The 24226-nt window shown below is 72.4% G+C and overlaps 1 protein-coding gene across 1 annotated transcript; it reads left to right on the top strand.

The window, feature by feature from the left end:
* The first annotated feature begins 1396 nt into the window (after positions 1-1396).
* On the top strand, positions 1397-10774 carry MIDN (midnolin). Its single transcript, XM_088526732.1, has 8 exons — positions 1397-1477; positions 3128-3353; positions 4292-4379; positions 4638-4700; positions 8426-8797; positions 8903-9035; positions 9148-9432; positions 10511-10774. Exons 2-8 carry the CDS (start codon positions 3136-3138, stop codon positions 10771-10773), a joined length of 1422 nt encoding a protein of 473 aa, XP_088382858.1. The 5' UTR covers positions 1397-1477; positions 3128-3135; the 3' UTR covers position 10774.
* Positions 10775-24226: the final 13452 nt, after the last annotated feature.

Below are 24226 nucleotides of genomic sequence, written 5' to 3'. Positions count from 1 at the left end.
TCCGGGCTGCTGGGAATCCGGGGATCTCCCAGCTTTTGTCTCTGGAGGCACAGATACCTTCCACCATGCAGGAAGCTGCCCGTGCTTCCTAAGGCGCCAGGGCCTGCCCAGGAACGGGAGCTTCCCTTAGGAAAGGAGCAGGAGCTGCTGCAGGGTGGGACTGGGGCACCCCGAGGCTGCAAGGGAACCGGGTGGGGGGGCCAGGGAAGGGACCTGTGGGACACTCCTTGCTGCACGGCTGTGGCATCCCCTGTGGTGACGTCCCTCAGTGTCCCCTCACAGCGCCCCGGTGCTGCATGGCCCAGCAGGGCCCCGCCAGGCCCCCTCTCCACAGGGCTGCACCCCCCCTCCTACCCCCGCAGCCTGGACCGGGGTCTGAGGGATAGGGAGAACCATGGGAGAACCAGCCCCTCCGTGGGACAACGGCCGGGTCGAGCGGAGCCACCGCAGGGGACGGGGCGGGGGGTGACAGCGCGTCCGCCCTCCCCAGCCCCTGCTGCTCTGGGTGAGGGGTTGGGGCTGCAGCCCCCCTGCTCCCAGCGCAGCTGCCAGCAGCGTGTCCCCAGCCCCTGCCACGAGCCAGGGCACTGCGGGCACCCGGCGGGTGGCCCTGGGCGGGCGCACGTCTCTCACGGGCCTTCCCTTGGGATGGGTCCCCAGAGATCTCTGCTGCCTGCTCCAGGGAAGGGGGCATCACCCTGCATTGGCACCAGGGTGACACAGGCTGACCCAGGTCCCCCCAGCAGCACAAAAACTTCTACAGGGCCAAGTCTCGCTTCACTCCGGTAGCTGCAAAGGAGCTGGTTGGACAGAGGGAATCCCTGGTGGAGAGGGCACCGTCCAACCTTGTTATTAGGCATCAGAGAGTCTCCTCTGGGAGCCACCAGCATGCTCAGCCATTAGTCCTGACTGACCTTAACCCCGGTGACAGAGGGACTGTGACTGGGGACGGGTGGCCTGGACTGTCCCCTCCCCATGGCCGTGGGGCGGTGGCCCCCCTTGCAGCAGAGGGTGCAGCGGAGCACGGGCAACCCGCGGGCCAGAGCTGTGAGCGCAGGGCGCAGAGCCGGGACACCGGCAGCGCTCCGGCTCCCGGGGGGACAGGGCCCGGGGGACACCGAGCCGGGACCCCGAGGGGAAGGGGCCGGGCCGCCCTCCCCGGTCAGGTGCAGCCTCGTCACCTGCGGTGCCGCCGGGGCCGGTGCTGGTCGGGGCCGGGCCGGTGCCTGCCCCCGGCAGGCTCCACCCCGGGCGGTGCGGGATAAAACTTGGGGCACCTCCCCGCCCGCTCCGCGTCAAGGCAGCGCTCGGAGCGGCTCCAGCGCCGGGGAGGGGGCACCGCGCAGCTCCGCCGGACCCGGGCCCCGACCCGCCGCCTGCTCCGCTCCGCCCCCCGGGAAGTTTTGGGATCTTTTCTCTCGTCCTGCCGCCGAACTCCAGCCGCTCCGGGGACCCGTGGGGCAGCGCTCCGGGCTCGGTGAGTTGGGCCTGGGCGGGTGGCAGCAGCGCGGCTGCCGGGGGACGCGGAGCGCGGCCGCGATCGCGGGTTTTCACCGGGGCGAGCAGGGCGGCTTGGCCGCCCCGGGCCCCGCGGTCGCCAGTGGTGGTGGCGGACGGGACCCCCGGCATTCCGGGAACTCGTCCCACCGCCCGGCCCGTCTTCTGCCCGGGGTGCTCGGGGCTCTTCCAGCCCTCGGGGCGCGGGGGCCGCGCTCGTCCCGCTCCAGGTTCGGGACCCTGCGCCCCGGTTGCTTCGGGGATAGCCCCGCACCCCGTTCTGGGAGGGGAGGGGAGGGGGGCGCTCGCCCGCAGCGCGCCGAGGAGTTCGGAGCTGCCCCGGTTACCGAGCGGCCCCGGCGGCCGGTCCCGGTGTCCCGGGAGCCCCCCCGGCGGAGGCGGCGCCCCGGGGCCGGCAGAGGGCGCCCGCGCTTTGCTGACTCATAGCCCCCCCCTCCCGCCCCGGTCCCCTCGCTGGGCGGCCGGGACCCCCGTTCGCGGTGCCCCCCGCCGGGGCCGCCCCCACCCCGCGCTCAGGCCCTTCCCCGCGGCGGTAGCGGCGTCACCGGGAGGAAGCGGGGGGGGAGCTCGCGCCGCGCGCGGGGGTGACGGTGCCAGCGGGGAACCGGGGCTGGTGATGGCGCCCCCCCTGCCCTCCGCCGCGCTCCTCGCCGTGACCCCGCGCCCCCCTCTTTCCCCCGAGGCCCCCAACAAAGAGGGGGCCCTGGGGCCGCCCCTTCCTCGCCGTCTCTCCCCGTGGGGGCCCGGCTGTTTTTCCCTCCGCACGAGAGCTCTGCCCCGCGCGGCGCTGCCGCCTCCCCCCGCACCGGGGGGCGAATCCGGTACCCCCCCCCACGCGGGCCCCGTCCCCCCCGGGCCGCGGGCCCCGCTCCATAGGGAGCCCTTTGTTGTGCGGCCCCGAGCTCATGAATGGCTGCGTCGGGCGGGGGGGGGGAGGCGGCTCCGCGGGGCCGCGTGGGCGGGAGGAATCCGGCCGGGCCGCCCGGCCACGTGGGGAGCCGCGGCCGCGCCGCCATTGGCTGCGGCCGCCCGTGGCTCCGCGCTCGGCGCGCGCCCATTGGCGGAGCGCGGCGTGAATGAGGGCGGAAGCCCCGCCCCCCTCCGCGGCGTTGCTACATTGTAACTTTGGCGCCCCTCCCCCCCTTTGTTACTCGCGCGGCCGCTGAGGCGGGTCCGGCCCCGGGGGGAGGGGGCACCGGCGCGGGGGGGGGGGGGACGGGACGCGCCGTGCGCCCCTTCCCCGCCCCCTGCGGGCCCCGCCGCCCGCAGCAGCCGCCCCGCAGACACGGGAAGGCGGCGGGGAGGAGGCAGCGGCGGCCCCGAGCAGCCAGCGCGGCCGCCCCCTTCGCTGCCGCCAGCTCGGCCCTCCCGTAGGAAGGATCCCCCCCCCCCGCGCCGCCGCCGCGTCCCTCCCTCCCGCCGCGACCTCCTTTAAGGCCTTGCCGGGCAGCGGGAGGAGCAGAGCGGAGCTGCTCGCGGCGGCGGCGGCGCCGGAGCCAGCGCAGCGTTGCCCGGGGCGGGAGCGGGGGGGGGCCGCTCCCCTTTGTCTGCCGCCCTCCGCGTCCCTCCGCTCCCTCCGGCCGCCGCCGCCAACCGCTGCTCCCCGCAGGGCGGCGGATGGACCAGCAGCCGAGCGCCAGGAGCTGCAGCCGGGCAGCGGCAGCCTGCGAGCTGCTGCCCAACGAGCCCTCCATGAACCTGCACATCCACACGACCACGGGCGCGCGCTACGAGCTCTGCGTGCCCCTGGACGAGACCGTGGAGGGGCTCAAGAGGCGCCTCTCGCAGCGGCTCAAAGTGCCCAAGGAGCGGCTGGCTCTGCTGCACAAAGAGAGGTAGGAGCCGGCGCCCCCCGCGCTCCCGTCCCTGGGGGGGTCCCCTCCGCACTGCCCCCCTTTTTCCAGCCCCCGCGACGTGGCTGCACCGCGGGACGGGGCGCACAAAGACGCCCACCCGCCTCCCCCCCGCGCTCCCACGCGTGGCCCCGTTTCGCTCCGGTTCCTGCCCGCAGGATGCAGCCCCGGGGGCTCCTCCAGCCGGCGGCTCCCGGGGCGGGGGGCGGCGAGCCCGGGAGTGGCGGGGGGTGGGAGGGGGGGGGTGGGAGGAGCGGGGCCCGGTCTTTGTTCTGGGGCTGAACTTGGGCGGCCGCCCCCGGCCCCGCGGCCGCCGCGCGCGGGGCCCCGCGCGGCTCCTTTGTCTGCGCGAGCGCGGCCGGCGCGGGGGAGGCCGCGGGGCCGGGGGGCGGGTCCAGCCCGCGGGGGCGGCCGGGGGCGCTGCCCGCGCCCCGCGCTTTGTGCTCGCCGCCGAGCAGCGACTTGAATGGTCTCGCCCGGCTCCTAATTGGAGAGGGGCCGGGGGGGAGCGGGGCTGTGTGGGAGAAGCCGCTCGCATCTGCCGTGACTTATGGAAACGGGTGGTGGTGGGGGGGGGGGCGTTCCCCCGGGCTGCCTCCCCCAGCCCAAGCTGGTCCAAATTCCTCTCCCAGCCCCCTCGTGTGCCACAAAGGCCTGTGCCCCTGCTGGGTGCCCACCCGGGCGCTGCTCCCCTCTGCCCTGCGGAGGCCCCGTTTGCACCGGGCACAGAGGGAAGGGCCCCCAGCGGGAGCGCGGGGGGCTCAGCCCAGCACCGGGGGGGGGCAGACGAGGCTGGGGGGCGGCTGCTCCCGGTGCCAGCCCCGCGCGTGCCCGGGGGGGCTCCGCGCCCCCCGCCGCGGTGCGATCCGTGGCCGGCGGGGGGAAGTGCTGACCGCGGTGTCCGTGTGCTCTCCCCGCAGCCGCCTCAGCTGTGGGAAGCTGCAGGACCTGGGCGTCGCGGAAGGAAGCAAGCTGACGCTCGTGCCCACCGTGGAGGCCGGCTTGATGGTAAACGGCCCTTTCCTGCTGCTCCCTCCCACCCATCTATTATTAAAGCCGCAGGCGAGGATGCGCCTGCGGCACCCGCTGCCCCGGCCCCCCGCGAGGGAGCCTGGGGCTGGGCGCAGCAGCCGGTTTAATATTTCACTGCTTTCTCAGGGCTTGTGTAGAAATAGTGGAAGTGACATGTCAGCCCTGCCCTCCTCGGCGCGGACGCCCCCTCCTTCCCTGCACTTGTAACGTTCCCCCCCCCTCCTTTTTTTCCAGTCCCAGGCGTCCAGGCCAGAACAGTCAGTGATGCAAGCCCTGGAAAGCTTAACTGAAACTCAGGTGAGAGGCCTGATGCTGGCGCATGGCTGGAGACAAAGAGCGCTCTGCGGGTGGCTTGGGGGAAGGGACTGCTGTGATCTGCCTCGCTGTCCCCTCCCAAGTGGCTTTGGTGTTTGGTGCCTCCTTTGGGTTTCACCTTGCGGAGGGTTTGGTGGCGCTGAGGGTGGCGCCCGGGGCGGCAGCGTCATCGTGCGCAGGGAGGCCCCGCGCGGGCACGGCCCAAACAGCCCCGGCAGCGCGGAGGGCCGGGGCGCTGCGAGGTGAAGTGACTCACTCAAGGTCACGCAGCAGGTCGGTGGCACTGAGGGACTCGGTGGCACCTCCCCATGTCCCCAGAGCCAGCTTGGGAGGCCGCGTTGCCTCGCCGGGGGCTGAGGCCGGTGTTGAGCAACGAGCGGGTCCCTGGGCTGGCGAGCTCTGCGTCTCCAGCCGGTGCTGACGAGGGCTCTTCCTCCTCTCCTTGGAGCCGTCCTTGGAAAAAAATAGGATGTGCCGGGCTCTGTGGCGCTCTGTGCGCGGCCGCTCTGCGGCCTTGAGGAGGAGGGGGCGTTGGGGGCCGCGGGGGCGGCGCTGGCTGCGTCTGTGTTTAGAATAACTGAAGTTTCTTGGCCTTGGTGGGGCCGCCCCGGAGGCGGGAGGTGGCCGGGCGGGGGGGCCGGCTGCACCGGGGCTGGAATTTACCCCCAGCTGCGGAGGCCTCTGCTGCTTTGTTTTCAGTCTCTGTTCTTGCTGCTCAACTCCTTCCTCCCTCCCTTTCCGGCCGCTGCTGGAGCTCCCCTCTCGGAGGGGTTTTAACCTGCCTGGCTGAGGCTTGGGGAAGGGGCTGAGCCGCAGGGCCGGTCCCCGGGGTGGCCCGGGGCCCTCGGTTGCCCTTGGCTGCCAGCACGACCTTGGCTCTGGGCAGCTGCTCTAACCTGTGCCGGCTGAGCCAGGACTTGAGCCCTCTGCGCCAGCCTGGCCGCTGCCTCCGGGTCTCCCCGCGGAGCCCGGGTTCCTCGGTGCCCTCCGTCCCTGCTGTGCCCACCCTGGGGCATTTACGAGGGCGGCGTCCTGCAGCGAGGGCCCTGTCCAGTGCCAGGGCGCAGCGCAGGGCCCAGGTGTCCCCTTGGAGGCTCCGCCAGGCAGGTCGTGCCCTGCGGACGCCGGGGCGGGTGGCGCAGGGCCGTGGGCTCCGGGCGCTGCCGCAGGAAGCGCCAGAGGAACCGCCGGCACCTGGGGGGCGGAGGGGGGCAGGAAACCACTCCTCCCATTCATGCTTTGCTCGGCTCTGCCTGCGTCACGCAGCCTCCGGCGGCGCGGGCAGCTCCGCGCCGGCTTCCTCGGGGGCGGCGAGGGGCCGAGGTGCCGCGCGGGGCCCCCGGAGCCCCCAGGAAGCGGCCGTGGGGCAGGAGGGGACGCTGCGCCCGGGGCTTTCCTGGAAGGGCCGGAGGCGCTTCCTGCACACGGGGGACAGGCTGCGGCTGCCCCCGCTTTGCAGGGCACCGGGTCGGGCAGCTCGTGGCTTCCCACGGCCTTGGCCCCTGCGCAGCCCGGCCGGGCAGCGGCGACGTGTCCTGCCCGGTCGCGGGAGCCGGCCCGCGTGGCCGGGGGCCCGGCCAGAGGAATGCGATTTCTCAATGGTGGCCGAGCGGCCCTGGCCCTCTGCCCTCCTTGGCACGGCCGAGCCCCGCGCGCCCGGGCGAGCGCAGGAGCTGCCGGCGGCTCCCAGCTGTCGGCCGCAGCTGCGCCCGGCTGGAGAGGCCGCCTGGAAGCCGGGGGAGCGGAGGAGCCGCTTCCCGCTCCCCCCTTTCCCTTGCTCTGCGCTGGCCTCTCCCCTCCCCGGCCGCCAGGAAACGGAGCGGGGCAGCTCCGGGGGCTGCAGCGCCGGGCTCGTCCCCCGTGCCAGGCTGGGGTGGCCGGGCGCCGGGTTGCGCGGGGCCAGGCCGCGCGCGGGGAATGCGGCGTTCTCTGAGTCATCAGCGTTTCTGAGAAGCAGCCGGGAGGCGCTCGCCCTGTCCCTATGGGCCCCACGCCCGGCGCGAGGCGCCCGCTCCCCCCGGCTCCACGGGCTCCCGGCTGCTCCGGGGGGCTCCAGGCTGGGCCGGGGCCCCTTGGGCGGCCTGGCCCCCTGCCCGGCCCCGCGGCGGAGCGGGCTGGGAGGGACGGGGTCCTCCCCGGGCCGGCCGTGGGCGGCTGAGCAGGCGGCTGGGTGGGACGTGTTTGCATTGGAGCGGCCCGGTTGTGCCGGGGGGGTTGGCAGGCGTGCGGGGGCGGGCGCTGGGAGCCCCGGAGCTCCTGCCGGGCCCGGCTGCCCTGCGGGGCCCCGGCGCCATGGGACGGGGGCGGCGAGCGGGGCCGCCGGCCGCGCTGGGGCCCTGTGCGGGGAGGCCGCGGGGCAGCTCGGTGGGAGCCGGGGGGTCTCCGTCTGCTCCCGGGGCTGGCCGGGGTCAGACAGGGCAGCCCCGGCCCCTGCTGATGTCCGGGGTAGGTGGGAGCCGCCTGTGGGGGCCCTTTGGGGCCTCCCTAGGGTGGAAGGGGGTGAGGCCGGAGCGAGGCGGCCCCGCTGTGCGGTTTGGGGGGGCAGCAGGTGCCTCCTGGCCCCTGTCCTCCCTTTCCCTGCAGCGGGGGTGGCACAGGCCATGGGGACACGCGGGAGGCGTGAGGGTGGCTCCTCGATGCCAAGCTGGGCAGAACGAGGGGATTCGTGAGCAAGGGCCGGCCAAGGGGGCTGTGCAACCGGGCCGACCCGGGCGGCTGCAGCCAGGGGCCGGTGCCCGGGAGCAGCCGCGGCGCCAGCACGCGCGTGTGCCCGCACGTGCGCGCCCGCCGGCCTCCGCCGCCCCCTCGCCCGTAACCCCGGTGTCCAGAGCTGCCGCGGCTCCTTCCCGCCCACCGCTTCCTCTGCAGCCGCCGCCTGACACGCTCAGGGCTTTGCTGCTGGTATTTTTAAAGCTGCTTTTCCCACGGCTTCTCAGAAGCGGCCTCCGTGGGCGCGGGGGAGCCGGGGCCGGCGCGGGGCTGGGGCGCTCGGCTGCGGCGCCGGCTCTTCGGGTGCCTCTGGGGTCGCCGCTGCGGCGGCTGCTGCTGGTGGGGGGTGACGTCCCTGCAGCAGCTGGGGAGCCGCGCAGGGCGCCGCATGTGATGGGCCGGGAGAGGCAGTCCCGGCCGTGCCCTAGAATAGCTGGGCTGGGGGGTGGCAGTGTCGTCACTGCCATTAGCCGTGACCCGGCGTCCTGCCCGCAGCGCTGCCCGCATGTGCGCGCGCGCGCTCGGAGCGGTGCCCCCCGGCATCGCGGCCGTGGGGGCGGCACGGGGAGGGTTGTGATGCCGGTGCCACATGGGGGGTCCCCGCTGCATCCGCTCCATCGCCCCGGTGGTGCCGGAGCCTCCTCCCCGCGCTGGGGCTGCCCCGGCTGCCCCCTGCCCTGGGCTGTGCCGCGGTGCAGACGCCCTGCGGCGCTGCCAGCAGCCCCGGCCCTGCCCGGTGGGCGCTGCGGGAGCGTCTGCGCCGCGGTGAGGGCCGGGCTGCCACCCCCGTGCTGGGCGATGCAGGGCGGGGAGGAGAGACTGCCCCGGCCGGAGCTGGCAACGCGCTGGGGTCGCGCGGGGACGGGGCCTGGCCCGCCCGGCGCCGCGGCGGAGGGGTCATCCCTGCAACGCCTCCCCCCGTGCTGTCCCCATGTCCCCGCGGGACCTTCCCGGCGTGGGGGCTCCGTGGGGCTGACGTGGGTCGCTTCTCTCCCCAGGTCAACGACTTCTTGTCAGGACGGTCCCCGCTGACCCTGGCCCTGCGGGTCGGCGACCACATGATGTTCGTGCAGCTGCAGCTGGCGGCGCAGCAGAGCAGCGGGCAGCTGCAGCACCGGCACGTCATCGCCAGCCGCGGCGAGGCGGGCGCCACCAGCCCCCACTGCCGCGCGCTGCACGGCGCCGCCGGCTCCGGCTTCGCCCGCGTGCCCGTGGTGCCCGCCTGCCAGCAGAGCCCGGCGCCCACCGCGCCGCCCGCCCCCGTCTACTGCAACGCCCCCCACCCCGCGCCCGTCACCGCCGGCATGTTCCGCTCGCACGGGGCCGGCACGCAAGCGGTCAACAGCAGCGTGGTGTCCTCCTGCTCCGAGGTGAGTCCTGCGGAGCCGCAAACCCCCCGTTGGGGACCGCCTGCGCGGTCCGATGCGGCCGGGGATGCCCCTCGGCGCTGGGGTGACCGCGTCCTCTCTGCGCAGGTGGAGTGCGGCACGCGCAGCAGCAGCTCCCCGGGCGGCAGTCCCGCCCCGTCGCCCCGATCCCGCAAGCCCGGCGCCGTCATCGAGAGCTTCGTCAACCACGCGCCCGGGGTCTTCTCAGGGACCTTCTCCGGTAGGTGCAAGGGGGGGTGACACCGGTGACCTGCAGCTTGGGGACAGGTGCCAGGGACTCATCCCCAGTGTGGGTGCTGCCCGTCTCACACCCCATCCCGTCCTTCCCGCAGGCACTTTGCACCCCAACTGCCAGGACAGCAGCGGGCGGCCGCGGCGGGACATCGGCACCATCCTGCAGATCCTGAACGACCTCCTCAGCGCCACGCGACACTACCAGGGGATGCCGCAGTCCCTGACGCAGCTGCGCTGCCAGACGCAGTTCTCCTCCTCGGCCCCCTCGTCCCCGGACCTCGCCACCAAAACTACCTCAGAGCCGCTGCCGGCGCCCGCCGCCTCCGCGCCCCTGCACCCCGTCGTCCAGTGCCAAAGCCAGATCCGCATGTGCAAGCCCAGCGGTGAGTGTCCCCCGTGTCCCGCGGTGCCACACTCCGCGCAAGGGTGATGTCCCCTGGGCAACCGCCCGCCCAGACAGCAGCATCTGTGCACAGCAAACGGAGCCTCCCGTGTCCCCTCCCAATTCCTGCCCTTTTGCTTCCTTTGAGAGCACTGGAGCAGCCCGGACCCCGGGGTGCCAGGGCGGGGGGGTCCCTCCTCCCCGCTGCCACCTGCGGCCAAGACAAAGGTCCCATTGAGGCCTGTGCAGTGGGGGGTGCCAGGGCTTCCCCCGGGAGCTGCCGCCGCACGGCAGGAATAGCTGCGGGATGGGGTGCGGATGCCGGAGCGCAGCCCCGCTCCCATGGTGTCCGTGGGGCTGTTGGCTGCTTGCGAGGAGCAGACGCCCGTGGGCGCAGGGCCCTGCGCTGCTGCCGCCGCCTCCTCCTCGCTGCTTCTTTCTTCCTCCCTTCCCTCCCTGCCTCCTCCTCCTCCGCCCCCTGCTTCCTCCTCGCCCGTTCCCGCGGCGGAGCCGGCAGCGCAGGATCCTCCCTGTCTCTGCGGCCCTGCCCCACAGACGTCACGCGTCGGGTGGCAGCGTCCCCGGCAGGGCTGGCACCGCCACCAGCGCCCGCCGCCCCGGCGCTCATGCCCTTGTGCTCTTCCCTTTTGCACCACATTCTATTTTTCCTCTTATGCTGCATGGGAGAAGCCCCCTGCGCAGCCGGGGCTGCAGCGTCCCCGTGTGTCCCCCCGGGCTCGGGCAGGGGCCACCTCCCCGTCCCCCCCGCGCTGGCTCCGTGCACCTGCACCCCCGGGTGCAGGAAGCACCCGCCCCCCACCGCGATTTGCCTAGAGAGAAGAACCGAAACGGCCGCGGGGGGGACCGGGGCAGGGGGGTCTCTCCCACCTTCACTTTTCCTCGGGTGTTTGGGCAAAGCTCCGCACCCGGGAGCGCTGCTGCCAGCGCCCGGCTCCGTGTGCCCCGTGCCTTGTGCAGACACCCCATTTTGGGGAGCTTTGCGTCGTGCCCATCCACGCCGGGGGGGGATGCGGCCGTGTCCCGACCCGGGAGTGACGCCGGCACCGCTGCCGTTGCAGGGGACCGGCTGCGGCAGACGGAGAACCGGGCGACGCGCTGCAAGGTGGAGCGGCTGCAGCTGCTGATGCAGCAGAAGCGGCTGCGGCGGAAGGCGCGCCGGGACGCCCGCGGGCCCTACCACTGGCTGCCCAACCGCAAGTCCAGCCGCACCAACAGCAACAGCAGCGTCTCCAGCGAGGGCAGCCTCGACCTGGACTTCGAGGACTCGGTGTGGAAGCCGGAGGTCAAAGCGGACATGAAATCCGAGTTCGTTGTAGCATAGAGCAGCGCCCGGGCGGCGCCGCCGACTCTGCCGCCGGCCCCGGCACGGCCGTCCGCGCGCGGCTCCCCTGGCTCTGCCCCCGCCGGGGGGACATCGCAGCGAAGCCTTTCCCCCCCCCCGCCACCACGGCGTCACACGGGGGGCCGGGCAGGGGACCAAGCCCCACGGGTGCCCCCGGACCCTCCGCGTGCCCAGGGCCACGGCGCTGCTGGCCGGCTCGGCGGCACCCGGCGCCGAAGCTGCTTTTCGGGCTGTGAAGCTGCGGCCGGGGCGGCCCCCGCGCGGTGCCGGGGGGGTCCCTGCCCCTGCGGCCCCCCCTTCTCCTTCCCTTCTATATGTAGCATTGCCGGCGGCGCCCGGCCCGGCCCCGCGTGCACTTTAGGGGCTGCGCTGGGGCCTGCGGGCACCGGGCAGGGGGGTTATTTCTGTGTGGGGCAACCTGGGGGCTGCCCCCCTGGCCGAGCCCAGCCAGGAGCTGCCGCCTCCCCCAGCCCCATCAGGGGCTCGGAGGATATTTTTTTGTTTGTTTTTTGTTTGTTTTTATTTTTTTAACTTAAAAAAAAGAGGAGGAGAAAAGTTCAAAAAAATAATGAATAAATGAACCCAGTACTCGGTCATGGCTGTCTGCAAGCCGTGGGGCTAATATTTATAGACATTAATTACCCGACTGAGCCAATACTGACATAGTCTTGCATAGGCCGTAGAGATCCTTTTCCTTGTCCGACTTTGATTTTTTTTTTCTTTTTTTCTTTTTTTTTTTTTGTCAGGAGATCTGTGCAAATAGACCCCCCTGTGATGTGTTTTTTGTCTGTAAAAGTCTTTTTTGTGTGTTTGGGGGAGGGGGCGGGGAGGGCAGAGCGAGGCTTTCGGTCTTTAATATTTTATTTTTTATTTTTGAAATAAATTTGGGCAGTCTGGATGCACCCGCGCCTGCCGTCGCTGCGGGGCCCCGGCTCCCGTGTTTCCCCCCCTTCCCGCCCCACCTCGCGGCGCCGGGGCCGCCGTGACCCGGCCCGGGGCTCTGGGTGTTCCCGGGCGCGGTGCGAGCCCGAGCCCGGGGAGGAAGAGAAACGCGGAGGCGCCGCCGCCTCTGCCCCTTCCTCCCGCGCGGGGGGGAAGCGGCCGCGTTCTGGGAAGCCGGAACCGCAGCCCCCCCCCGCCCGGCACCGCTCACCCGACCGGGCCGACCCGCTCCGGCGCTGCCCGGTCCCGCCGCGGCCGCGAGGAGCCGGTTCCACCGGCCGGGCCGGCGCCTGCGCCCTCCCCACGCGCGGCTGCTTCCCCCAGCGCGGAACCCCCGGGGCTGCCCCTTCCCCGCAGGACCGGGACGCGGAGCGGGGCCGCGCGGGCGCTGCGTGCACCTGCGCCCGCGTGGGCACCGTGGGCGGCCCGGGGGCCACCAGGGCCACCCAGAATGTCCCTGCGCCCCCCCGTCCCTCGCAGCCCCCCCCGCCACGCTGGTGCCTTGAGGGGGATCCAAGGGCTGATCCCGCTCCCCGCGAGCTCCAGCATTCCCAGGGGCTCTTCCCAAGCAGGGGGGCGGCCCCAGCGCGGAGGGACCGGGGGGGCCACGCGCGGAGGAAGCCGGGGCCGGCAGCGGAAGCGGCTCCGGCTCCTGCGGTGCCACCGCCGCACCGGCCCCGCCGCCAGCTCCCGGCCTTGACGTCATTTCGGGTAGAGCGCGGCCCGGGCCGCCCCCCCGACACCCCCGGCCCGCGCCGCTCGCGCCTAATTTGGCAACGGGAAGAGGAGCCGGCCCGCACCGGAGCCGGGGGCAGAGGCCTTTTAAGGCAATGGCTGCCCGGGCCGGCGCACGGACACGCGCGTGTGCGCGCGCGGGGATCGCGGCTCCCTGCGGTGCGCGCGGGGACGCGCGGGCTGGGCACACGCACGTGCACACGCGTGTGCAGGCGGCCTCGCACGCTTTGCACGGCTGGCACGAGCGCCCACGGGGGGAGTCTGCGGCGCGGGGGGGGGCAAATGGGACACGGGTGGCACATGGCGCTGCCGGGGGGACATCACGGCGCCCGGGGCCGGCAGATGCTCGTGATAACGGGAGGGGTCCCGGGATGCGGCGGGGATGGCGCTGCCCACCAGGCCCAGGCATCCGGCGCTCCCAAACACCCCATCCGCCCTGGAGCTGGGATGGGAGCCGGAGCCGGGGGCCGCCCGCCGCCTCCTCCTGGCCCTGCCCAGCCGCAGCGGTGAGCCCAGGCGTCCGGGCTGCCCTGCCCGCCCGGCCCGGCCCCGGCACTCCTGGCGCTGGCTCGCACCGAGCCCACGCTCCGAAGCACCGGGCAGCGCCAGGGCCGTTCCTTGGGCTGGGGCTGGCCGGGGGCCTGCACGGGGGTCACTGTGTCCCCGCAGGCTGCACAGGGCTGCGCCTGGCCCCGCGCCGGGCAAACACCCTGCCAGGCCTCGGCACCGCCGCAAATATTTGCCTTGGGTCGCACGGGAAGCGCGGGGCGATTCTGAGCGCGTCTGGAAACTGCCCGTCGGGAGAGACCCGCTCCGAGTGCGCGGCCGGCCCGGCCCCCGGCGGCACCGTGGCCGGACCCTCTGGGGCTCCCCGCTTTCCTCCCTGGCACTGGGGCCGTTCTGCAGCATGGAGCAGCCCCCAGCGCTGATGTTGGCCGAGGGCTCTGCCAGACCCCAGGTGGGCGATGGTGTGGCCAGCAAGTCCCTGGCAGGGGCTGGGAACACCAGGAACACCAGGAACAGGGCGTCTGTGGGAGTGCGGGTAGCACCAGGCTGGGACATGGGGGTGTCCTGCCCCGTGCAGGAGCATCAATGATTCCTGCAGGTACTGGGGGTACCCGGCACCGGGCAGCTCCAAACCCAGGTGCCAAGGCCCAGCAGGAGCGCGGGGGCAGCTCGGGCAGCGCCCGCGTGGGGCGGCGGCTGGGGCGGCGCTGCCGACGCAGGGCCGGGATCCTGGAATTAAAAACATTCCAGGAACTGACTTTGAACCAGATAAAATAACAAGGCCGCGAGGAATGTCGCACCCCACCCCCCGGCGGCCGCTGGCCCGGCCTCGCCGCGGCTCCCGCAGCCGCCCCCGCGCGTGGGGGGCCGCGCTCGCCTCCCGTGGGGCTCGGACGCAGCCCGAGCGCTCAGCGCAACCGGGACCCGAGCGCCGGGGCTGCTGCGGGCTCCGGGGCAGCACCGCGCGCACACGCGTGTGCAGCCGGGGTCCTGCTGCGTGCACCCGCGTGCGCCTGCGCGGCCTGCGCGCACGTGGAGCGCGCTGTGCGTGGGGTGCACACACGAGGAGCAGAGCCCTGCTCGCTCCGCGTCCCGTGCGTGGCCTCCCCACAGGGCCCTCCCGTCGCACATGCCTGGGCGCTGAGCTCACGGCCGCCCGCCCTCCTGCCCGCTGCTCCCGGGGCGGCCGCCCTCCTGCTGCTCTGCCACCTCCTGTGCCCGCTGCGGCCATAGCGCATGGGGACTGGCCACGTGGGTCAGGGTGGCCCCCCCAAAGCACCGCGTGGCGCTCGGGTCCTCTACCTGGTGCTGGGGAGGTCGGGGGGGTTCGTGCATGTGGTGGATCTGACCACCCACCTCCCTGCAGCAGGGAGCAGGCAGGACCCTGTCAGGCTCAGCCCTGGGACGTTGTTATGGGGACGTCACATGGCGGGTGGCACCGTGGGGACAGCAGCTGCACAGCTCGTGCAGGTGACGTCCATGGCGGCCCTGCCAGCCGGGGCGCTGCCAGGAGGCACGGAGCCACTGCCGCGCTGCCCGGGGTGGGCATGGGGCCACCGCAGCCCCTGCCGCTGCTCCACCGGTGGCCATGGGGGGACCTTATGGAGGAGGGCCAAGGCCACCCCAGGGCCGGCTGTGCCCCCCTCGCTGCCGTGCGTGCCGGCGTGGCGAGCGGATGGGGCGCGCGCCAGGCTATATATAGCGCGCGGGACCCACAGGTAGCAGCGATGCGTCAGCGCTGCGGTGACGCAGCCGCGAGCCCGGCGGCCACCCGCGCCCGCCCCACGTCCTGGGGCCGCCTCCCCCCGTGGCACAGCGCAGGCAGCCCAGGGGCAGGTCCTTGTCACCCCGCGTCACCGTGGGGGTGTGTGCACGCGTGTGCCTGCGTGTGTGCATGTGTGCAGGCACCGCTGTGAGCGTGCGCACGCACCGCGTGTCACTGCGTGTTACCGCGTGTCCCCTGGCCGTGGCTACCCCGTGCGTGGCCCCGTGCGTGGCCGGGCGGTGACTCAGCCGGGACCGCCCGCCCCCCCCCCCCGGCGCCGCCCGTGTCGCAAGGCGCTTCCCGCGCCGCCTGTGCTGGGAACGGGGCCGCGGGAGCGCCCGGCCCTGCCGGGAAGACGAGACGGCGCCTCCGGCCCCAGCCCCGGCCCCGCCAGCGCGGCCCTGAGCGGGACCCGTGGGGACCGTCCTGCCGGGCGGGGACACGATGACGGCCCCACGCAGTGCAGGGACGCGAGTGGGATGAGGACCCCCCCCAGTGCGGGGCCCGGCCCGGGGCGCCCCCCTGCCCCGGGGTCGAGGCGAGGCGGGGAAGGCGCCGCCGGGGCCGCAGGGCCGGGGTCCGGTCCTGTCCCCTCCCCCTCCGTGCCCGCACGCCCGCTCCCCGCGAGGATCCGGTCCGGGTTTTGCCGCTCGCCGGGGGAACCAGAGGCCCCCGCTCCGCTCGGCTCCGCTCCGCAGCACGAGCGGGCGGCAAAGCGCGGCCCGGATCGCTGGGCGGCGGAGCGGGATCGCCGCCCTGCACGCGCGAGCACTCCGCCCCCGCCGCCAGGTGCCCGGTACGGCTGCGAGGGGCGAGTGACGAGAGCAGGGGCGCAAGGAGGACAGGGGACAGCGGGGACCCGCAGGCCGCGCGCAGGAATGCGGGCAGCGCGGCTCCGCTCCGCGGCGATCCGGGCCGGGCTTTGCGCGCCGCCCCGCGGGGCCCGCTCGGCTCCTTCATTCATGGATCCGCCGCCCGCCGCGCGCGCCCGGCCCATTCATTCACGGCGGCGCGAGGGAGGCGCGTTGCCATGGCGACCGCCCCGGCTCCCGCGGCGCGGGCAGCGCGCGCCCCCCCCTCCCGCGCCTGCAGCGCGCGCGGCCGCCCGGGGGGAGCGCGGGGTTGCGGGGAGCCCCCGGCCCGGCCCGGTGCGGGGTCCTGCAGCCCCCCAGCGTGTGCAGGGCCCGGGGGGTCCCCCTGCCCCGCCGGGGGCTCAGCAGCCCCGTGGCTGCGTGGGGGGAACGGTGGCAGAGAGGGGCAAAGGGGGCAGCCCCGGGGCTGGGGGCGACGCACGGGAGCTGCACGGGAGCCCACGTTGGCGAGGGCAGCCCTTGCCCAGGGCCACTGCAGGAGCCGGGCGCGAGGCTGGCCAAGCTGGGACGGTTGCCACAGGAGGCGCTGCTGGCCCAGGGCTTCCCAGCTGCACCGGCGCTCTTGGCTTCGGAGCCTCCAGGCCCGACCCGTGGCTTGGGGACACAGGCAGCCACCCAGGCCCCGCTGTGGGGAAGAGGCCCGAACCCCACGCGGGGACCCCTGGGTGCTGTGGGGACGAGCAGCGCTCCAGGGCCGCGTGGGACAACGGGTGCGCGCGGGGCTCGCTCGTGCACGGCGCAGGGCCGCGCGTGGGGCCGCACATGTGCGGCCGGCGCCTCCAGGCGCCCGCAGCCGCCGCAGCTGCGTCAGCACCGCGTGCACGCTCGCGGGGCGCACGGCGTGTCCGGGGCTGCCCTCTCACGCCGCCGTGCGCACGCTGCCTCCCCGGGGCCCGGCACGCCTGGCCCGCGTCCCCGCGCGCCTGCCGAGTGACTCACGGCGGGCAGAGGAAGCGGTGACTCAGTGCTGCATTCCTGCCGCTCCCCCGGCCGCGCGCGGCCACGTGGCCCCCGGGCCCGCGCGCCACCGCGGCCCCCCCAGTGGCCACGGGGACGGACCCCACACGAGGACAAGGATCAGGGCTTCAGGGTGCGGAGGGAGCCGGTCCTGCGTGCCAGCTGGCCACGGTGGCCCCGCGCTGCAGGACGCGTGGCAGGAGACGCTCTCCCACACGCTCCAATGTGCCCGGACGACGGCTCCCAGCAGCTCCAGCGCCGCCTGCCCTGGTGCCCACCCGGGCTGGCATCGGGCACATTCAGCCTCCTTCCCGGCGCTAGCCCGGGGCTCCTGCCCCGGCCTGTGGCGCTTGCCCAGGGGCAGCCCGTGCGCGGGGGCGGCGCGGGGCCTCCCCACGGGCCTCGCCAGCGGCGGCGCGGGGCGCGCGGGGCCTCCGTGCGTCAGCGCGGGGCGGAGGCGCTGCCCGGCGCCCGCCGTTCCCAGGCCCCGCGCGCCAGCGCCGCTTTCGCAATGACTCGCAGCCGCCCGGCCCGGCCCGGCCCCGCGGCGCCCTTTCCTGCTGAGCTCGGCGGCCCCGGCGCCCGCCCGGCCCCACGTACGGCCCCTGCGCGGGGTGTTCGCGGGGGGCGCGCGGGGCAGGTGAGTCAGTGACGGTGGGAGCGCGGGCCGAGCTCCCCGGGGCCGCGCGGAGCCTCCGCGACGGACGGGGAGCTGCGCGCGGCCGCGCTCGGGTGTGCGCGGGAGCACCCGCGCCACGGGACGGGCTGTTATTCCCAGGGTGTTTATCCCGAGCCGGCAGGTCTCCGGCGACGCCGCGATGGCTCCCGGGAGGGCAATGGGAGCCGAGCGGCCCCGGAGCGCCCCGCGCCCGCCCCGGCCCCCTGCGTCTGCGCGAGCCAACGCCGGTGACTAAGCGCTGTGAAAGTGCTGAGCTGGTGCGAAGCCGCCGGCCCCCGCGCCTGCGCCGCGGCCCTGGCAGGCCGGGCGCTGCGTGGGCCGGCGCCCATCCCCGCGGCCTCGGGGCGCCGCGCTCCCACGCGCCCGCAGGGGCTGCGGGAGGCCAGGGGCCCTGAGAACCGCGGAGGCTCCCGCTGCTGCTGGGGAAGCAGCGCATGGGGATGGCGGTGCGCGCTTGCCGCGAGCGCCGACCCCAGCCCATGCGGGTGCCGCAGGCGAGGGCCGGATCGGTGCATGGTGCCCGGAGCTGCGCTGAGTCAGCGGGAATATCTGGAGCCCCTGGAGTCAGCGCCTCCTTCCTCGCTCCCGTCACCGCGTTTGGCAGCCCCGCCGGCACCGTCACCCTGCGGCCATCCTGCATCCCGGCCCTCCGCTCCGGCAGCTTCCCGCATGGAGCGGGTGCGGAGTCGCCCTGGTCCATGCGCATCCACCCGTGACGCAGCCCAGGGCAGACGCGGCCTCGGGGCTGTCTGGCTTGTGCTGCCCGGTGCAGAAGTGCCCAGAGCCGCCGTCTCCGTGGGGAAACTGAGGCACGAGGAGGCCGGTGACGCATCCGGGCGCACTCTGTCACTCGGGGACGGGCAGCAGAGCCGGCAGCGCCGCTGCAGGGCTGCGCGTGCAGCTCCACGTGCGCTTGCACATGGGGGCTGCGCTGCATCCTGCACGGGTGCCCGCGGGCTCCCCGCTCCCTGCAGACGTGTGGGCAAGCAGCCCTGTGCATGGGCACAGCGAGGGGCCCCGCGGTGCCGGGAGCAGCCGGGGAGGCCGCAGCGGCCGCGCAGGCCCGAGGCCGGGTGACGGGCGCGTGGGCGCCGCGCCGTGCGCGCGGCAGGGCTGCCCTCTGCTGCCGCCGCCGCGGCAGTGCTCAGCGCCCGGGGACGCGCGCGGGGCTGCCCCGTTTGCCCAAAGCAGGAGCGACGCGGCCGGGAGGGCGGCACGGGGCCCCTGCGGGTGCCTCTGCCCCGCGCTGGGGGCTGGAGAGGCTGCGCGGTGCCCCCCCCGTCCCACAGACGTGCATCCTGCTGCAGCCCCGTCCCATTCCCGTTCCCGTCACGTTCCCGCGCGCTTCCCGGGGCTCCTTGTGTGCGGAGCCGGCCGGAGCGGCCCCTGCGCAGCCGGCGGCAGCGGCGGGACGAGCCGGGCAGCCCCCCCGCGACCTTCCCGCTCCGCAGCCCCGCGGGCGCCTCCGGCTCCAGCTCCGGCTGCAGCTCCAGCCTTATACGGGCAGGGCAGCGGGAAGGGCCCTGGCGCCGCTCGCAGCCGCCCGGGGCCCGCGCGGGGGCCGGCTCGGCCGGTCCACGGACCCCAGGGTCCCCCCGGGCCAGACCCTCCCCGTCCCCACGCGTCCGGGCTCAACTCGGGCAACAGGGAATGTCCCCAGCTCCTGTCCCTGCCCTGCGGGGTGGCGGAGAGGAGCCGCGGGACTGGGAGCTGCAGGAAGCAGCGCGGGGAAGCGGGTCCCTTCCATCCCTGCTGCTGCGAGGGCGCGCGGAGCGCTGGCTGCGGCGACGTGGCTGCAAGCGGCTGCAAGCCCTGGGCTGGCTACGAGCGACTTGGGCTGGGCTTGCAGCCCCGCTGCTCGCGCCGGGAGGCTCGGGAAGGGGCCGGGAGGCTCGGGAAGAGGCCGGCACAGGGATTCGGGATGCTCCGTGGCCCTGCAGCACTGGGGAAAGCGCCTTTCCCAGGCATCCCCACCAGGCTCCACCGTGCGCGTCTTGGGTCTGCAGGGTCTCAGGGTAGAGGAGCTGCTCCCAGCAGGATTTTCCCTATGGAGCAGGGATGAAGACCCCCCCTGCGTCCCAGCCCTCGGCCCTGCAGGGTCGTACGGGGCTTTCTCGGAGCGAGTTAATTTCTGGTGCCCTTGGGCAGCATCTCCCAACCTTCGGAAGCACCAGGCTGCAAAGGAGCTCGGGGTGACAATTAAGGGCAGAGCAAACGTAACGGGGCTGCATCCGGAGCAGGCACAGGCCGGGGGCTCCGGAGCCGGGAACGACGTCCCGGATGGCATCGCGGGAGGGCGAGGGGCACGCGGGGACGCTCTGGACTGCGCAAGCGGAGGGATCCGCAGCCACGGGGCATCCCGAGGGGCTCCGGAGCCGGGAACGACGTCCCGGGTGGCATCGCGGGAGGGCGAGGGGCACGCGGGGACGCTCTGGACTGCGCAAGCGGAGGGATCCGCAGCCACGGGGCATCCCGAGGGGCTCCGGAGCCGGGAACGACGTCCCGGATGGCATCGCGGGAGGGTGAAGGGCACGCGGGGACGCTCCGGACTGCGCAAGCGGAGGGATCTGCAGCCACGGGGCATCCCGAGGGGCTCCGGAGCCGCTCCGGGCCCTCGGCCGCGCTGCCTCCGCAGCCCTGCAGGGCGGAGGGGGCCGCGGGGCCATCGGGACGTTCATTTTCCCTAATTTGGCAGCCAAGCGCAGCAGCTGTTCCTAATAAAAGCGCTTCCCGCAGCCGGGCCCGTTGCCGTGGTTACCACGGGCTATTTTTGCCCCGTCTGGGTGCAGGGGGCTGTGATCCATGGGCTGCTCCTGCTGCAGGGAGCCCCGGGGGCGAGCGGGGCCCTCGGCACCGGGGACGGCCCCGCGCCGCAAGGGGACATCGGAGAGGCTGGAGCGCGGGACGAGCCGGGACCGGCTCCGGCAGCGGCTCCCGACGCGCAGGTTCGGGCAGCCCCTCCGGCTGCGATTTCCTCCCTTCCTGCCTGGAGCAGGATGCTCCGGCCGCGCTTCCCTCCGGAGCGGCCGCAGGGCTTGCGAGCAGCAAAGCGGGATGAGCGGCCGCCCCAGGGACAGGAGTGCGGGACAAGGGAATGTTTCCGCCTGGGGGCTTTGGAAGCAGCTCCGTGTCCCTGTGTCGGGGTAGCAGCCCTTCCTCTCCATGGGGAAGGGCCGTGTGTTTTCCCTGCCGCCGGCTCTCAGGCAGCTTTCCCCATGGGAAGAGCTTTTCCCGGCACGTGACAGCTCCTTCTCCCGGTGGTCCGGTGAGGGGTGGGATGGAGGCCGGAGGGGCACCGGGCTCAATCCGGCCTCGCGCTCCCTCCTTCCCTGCAATCCTGGGAAAACAAAGAGGAGGAGGAGCCCCCGCGCCGGCGGTTTGCGCCTCCTCCCTCCCCTCCGGCTCCATCCCTGCGGGAAGGGCAGGAATGCTGAGCCGGAGCACAGCGGGATCCGGGTGGTGCAGCCACTTCTCCCATTCCAGGGCTTGTGCAAGAGCCCCTGCGAGGTGCTGAACCGCTCGGCTCCCGCCCACGTCCCCCGTGTCCCCCCGGGAGCTCCCGTTCCCAGGGCCGGGTCTGCTCCTCCCCTCCGGAAAACCGGGGCTGCTCCCGCTCCACGCTGGGGCCGGGATGCCCAGGGGGAGATGTGCAGCACCGGACCGCCCTGTCCCATGGAGAAGGGCCCCGATCCCAGGGCGAGGGCTGCCTGCAGGGATGCGGGATGGGAGCTTGGGGCATCCCGCAAAGCTCCCTCGGGACTCGGCACCGCCGGGAAGCCCGGGACGCTCTGGTGTGGCTCCAGCAGCGCTCCCAGCGCCCGGAGCTCCCGCGCTGCGGGAAGGAGGCGCTTCCAGGAAGCGTTATCCGTTTATAGGCTGCGCTAATCTCCGTCACCGGAGGTTTTAAAGAAATGGGTGAGACGAACATCTGCCAGGGCCGGGGTTCCCGAGCCGGCGGGCGGGATGCGCCCCGAGGTGCCTCGGGCTGACTGGGATTTGGGATTTGGCTGCTGTCATGCACTCGAGCCCGGAGCAGCACGGCATGAACCGGAGAGGGGGGTTTGCTCGAGCCGGAATCCTGCCCTTGCTGAGGCCGCAGCAGCGTTTTCACCGCGTGGGTCCATGCACCCACGGCCCCTTCTGGCCCACGTGTGGCCGCAGACCTGCCCCGTGGGATAAGGGCGCCGCTATCTCCGTGCCCAGCCCCGCGAGGAGCGTTCGGGGCTCCCGGGATCGGGGCTGTGCAGGCGGCAGCCCTGGCTGCAGGGAGGGCGGCTCGGAGCGGGGACACGCGGCCCGATCCCCGGAATCCGCCCGCGGGAGCCGAGGGATCTCCCCGCACCCAACAGCCCCCGGGCCGTGCGGGTTGCAGCTGGAGCGCCGGACGCTCCTAACGCCCCGGATCTGGAGCACACGGAACCTCCCGGGAGCCAGAACCGGGACACGGGAGCAGCGGCAGCGCGGGAGATGCTGCCGTGCTGCTTTCAAAGGAAAACATGAATGCACCAGACGGGACCAGAAACGGGACCAGAATCCGCTCTCTGCCTCCTGGGGACCCACCCAGGGGCTGGATCTCTGCATTTGCCGTCAGAGGAGCCAAGTCAGGCCCCGAGGGCCAGCGCTCAGCTGAGAAGGGAGCTGCACTGCTCCACAAACGCCTTTGGTCCTGCCAGGCCCCAAATCCCATGGAAAGGGCATGGAAAAGACAAACGGTGCCGTTCGAAAACGGCTCGATGTGCCTGGGCTTTGCAAGAGGAGCGAGAAGCGCAATTAAAAATAGCCGCGTTTGTCCCTTGGCGCTTGCAGGACGGGCGGCCTTAGGGACACGCCAGCAGCTGCCTCCCCGGCAGCGCCGCGGTGCCGATCCGGAAAACGGCTCCGCGCGGCAAGGTCACTTTGCCTGCCCTCATGCAGAACCAGAAATGCTTTCGTTAATACGTCTCTAATTGAATCAAAACACCACGCAGGGCATCCAGGGCTCTTTTTGCCCTCTTGAAGGGCAAAAAATTCATCTGCGATCTCAGGTGGCACCCGAGTCCCCTCTGTCCCTGCCGTCCTTGTGGCCCCTCGGTGCTTCAATGTGATATATTATGCAGAATTAATAATCAACCTTAGTTGCAGTTTGAATCCAGAGCTTAAAATAAAAATGCTTCCAATGGGGAAACAAATGATTTAGTTGCACAAAGTGTTGCGATGTCTTATCCCACTATTCCCAGCTTCACCCTGTTTAAAGTTACTGCTCTAATATTTTAAGTGCAAAACACCTTTTACTGCAAAGCATCTCGGCTACACTCAAGTACCAGCAGATTGTATTAAAAAAGTATTATATGATAGTAACAATTAATGTTGTTAATTTATTTGCTGTGCTGGAAAATTAATTATTTTTAAATGGTTTTACCAGTAAGGGGGCCATAATGGTAACAGATAGATTTTCTTATCAATAGATGCATTTTTAATGTGCATGCGAGTGCCCCAGCTGCACCCAGTAGCACAGGGCTGTGCCATGAGCCACTGGGTGCCCGACAGGACGGATATCTGCAGCGGGAAACCCAAAACGTGCAACTTTCCCATGCAAAAGCTGTGTCTGGGGGTACCGAAACAGCTATTTTTGTGCACGGTGCTGCCGATGAGGGGAAAAGTGCAGGCCTGAGATTGCTCGGTGTTTCAGAATGACTATGCCCACTTGTGTACAAAACAAAAACTCTTCCCTCGTAGATCCCCGAAATGCATAATGTCAAATCGGGGCGGAAAAGCCCCATTTCCCCCCTGGGAGAGGCAGGGAAGGCAGCATTCCCTGCGTTTACATAACAACAGCGGCCGGGAGGCTCCGCATTCCGCTGTGGCTCCCTTTAGTCTTTGGTGCTCGGCTAGGAAATCAATCACGTTTTCAGGGGAAAATTAAAACCAGCCCTGGTTTGAACAAGGACGGTGCTTTTCCATACTCGGCTGCTTCGGGAGGCGAAGGAGGGGAGTGGGGAGGCCGGGATGCGCAGCAGGAGGTGCACAGGGAATTCTGCTTTATTTTCCTTGCTCCGTGGGGGTTTGCGTGGAGCTGGTGCTGCCTCTGGGCAGGGGCTGGCGAGGTGCCCGTCCTGGCCCCGTTTCCTCCTCTTCCTTTTGGCCACTGCAATCACCGGGTTGTGGTTGTTGCAGGAAGAGGCTGGAGAGGCCAGGGGTGATTTCAGCACGTTTTGACCCAGTGAAACCCTTTCCAAAATGCGTTATCTGCGCCAGAGCTTCCCACTTAGCACAGCGTTTTTAATGCTCAAGGTACACTTAGAGGAACACCTTGTGGACTTTTAGACGTTTGTATGGTCTGAGCAGTACCCTTTATTTATTTTTTCCCTCACAAAACGACTTTTGCTCGGGAGCCTGTCACAAGGCGGCTCCGTGCGGCTCAGGCGCGGGGGTGTCGGCATCGGCCCCACACCCCGCAAGAGGCGGCTGCTCCGCCGGAGCGATGCTGATGCCGGCGGGGGCGGGCGGCTCGGGACACGTCGGCAGCGGCTCCCGAGCGCTGCCCGGCCCCGCCGCGGGGCTCCCGGGGGCCGCGCCGCCCGGCGCGCAAGATGGCGGCCGCCCCTGAGGCGGCCCCTTTGTCTGCAGCGGCCGCCGCATTGCCGCGAAGGGCGCGAAACTGGGGCAGGCGGCCACGCCCCCTCCCTCGCGGGCCGCCGGGGGCGTGGCGCGGGAATGCGGCGCGGCCGCCGCCAGCCAATGGGCGGCCTCCACTTCGGTTCTTCTCACAGGGGCGCGCGCGCGCGGCGCCCTGCGGGCGCTCAGCCAATCAGAGGCGCCCTCCGCACCCCACCCCCACGTGGGAGCGAGGGCGGGGGGCGGGGGCGCTGCAGCGGTTTTGTTTCCTCTCCCCCCCTCCCCTGTCCCGCGTTGGGGCCTCATGAATATTAATCACCCCCGCCCAATCAAACGGCGGAGCCACGGCGGCGCTTTGCGGCCGTCACCCGCCCCGCCCTG

This window comes from Tinamus guttatus, unplaced genomic scaffold, assembly GCF_059628265.1.
Source record: "Tinamus guttatus ecotype Peru unplaced genomic scaffold, ASM5962826v1 Tinamus_guttatus_pri_ptg000254l, whole genome shotgun sequence".
In the NCBI taxonomy this organism is placed as follows: Eukaryota; Metazoa; Chordata; class Aves; order Tinamiformes; family Tinamidae; genus Tinamus; species Tinamus guttatus.
The sequence above is the reverse complement of the archived record's forward strand: the minus strand, read 5'-3'. Positions and strand labels throughout refer to the sequence as shown.

Bases quoted from the DNA above. Each gene is read 5' to 3' on its own strand.
- MIDN (XM_088526732.1), top strand. From the start codon at position 3,136: ATGGACCAGCAGCCGAGCGCCAGGAGCTGCAGCCGGGCAGCGGCAGCC. The intron at 4,380-4,637 runs GTAAACGGCCCT...CTTTTTTTCCAG, and splicing joins CCGTGGAGGCCGGCTTGATG to TCCCAGGCGTCCAGGCCAGA. The intron at 4,701-8,425 runs GTGAGAGGCCTG...TTCTCTCCCCAG, and splicing joins AAAGCTTAACTGAAACTCAG to GTCAACGACTTCTTGTCAGG.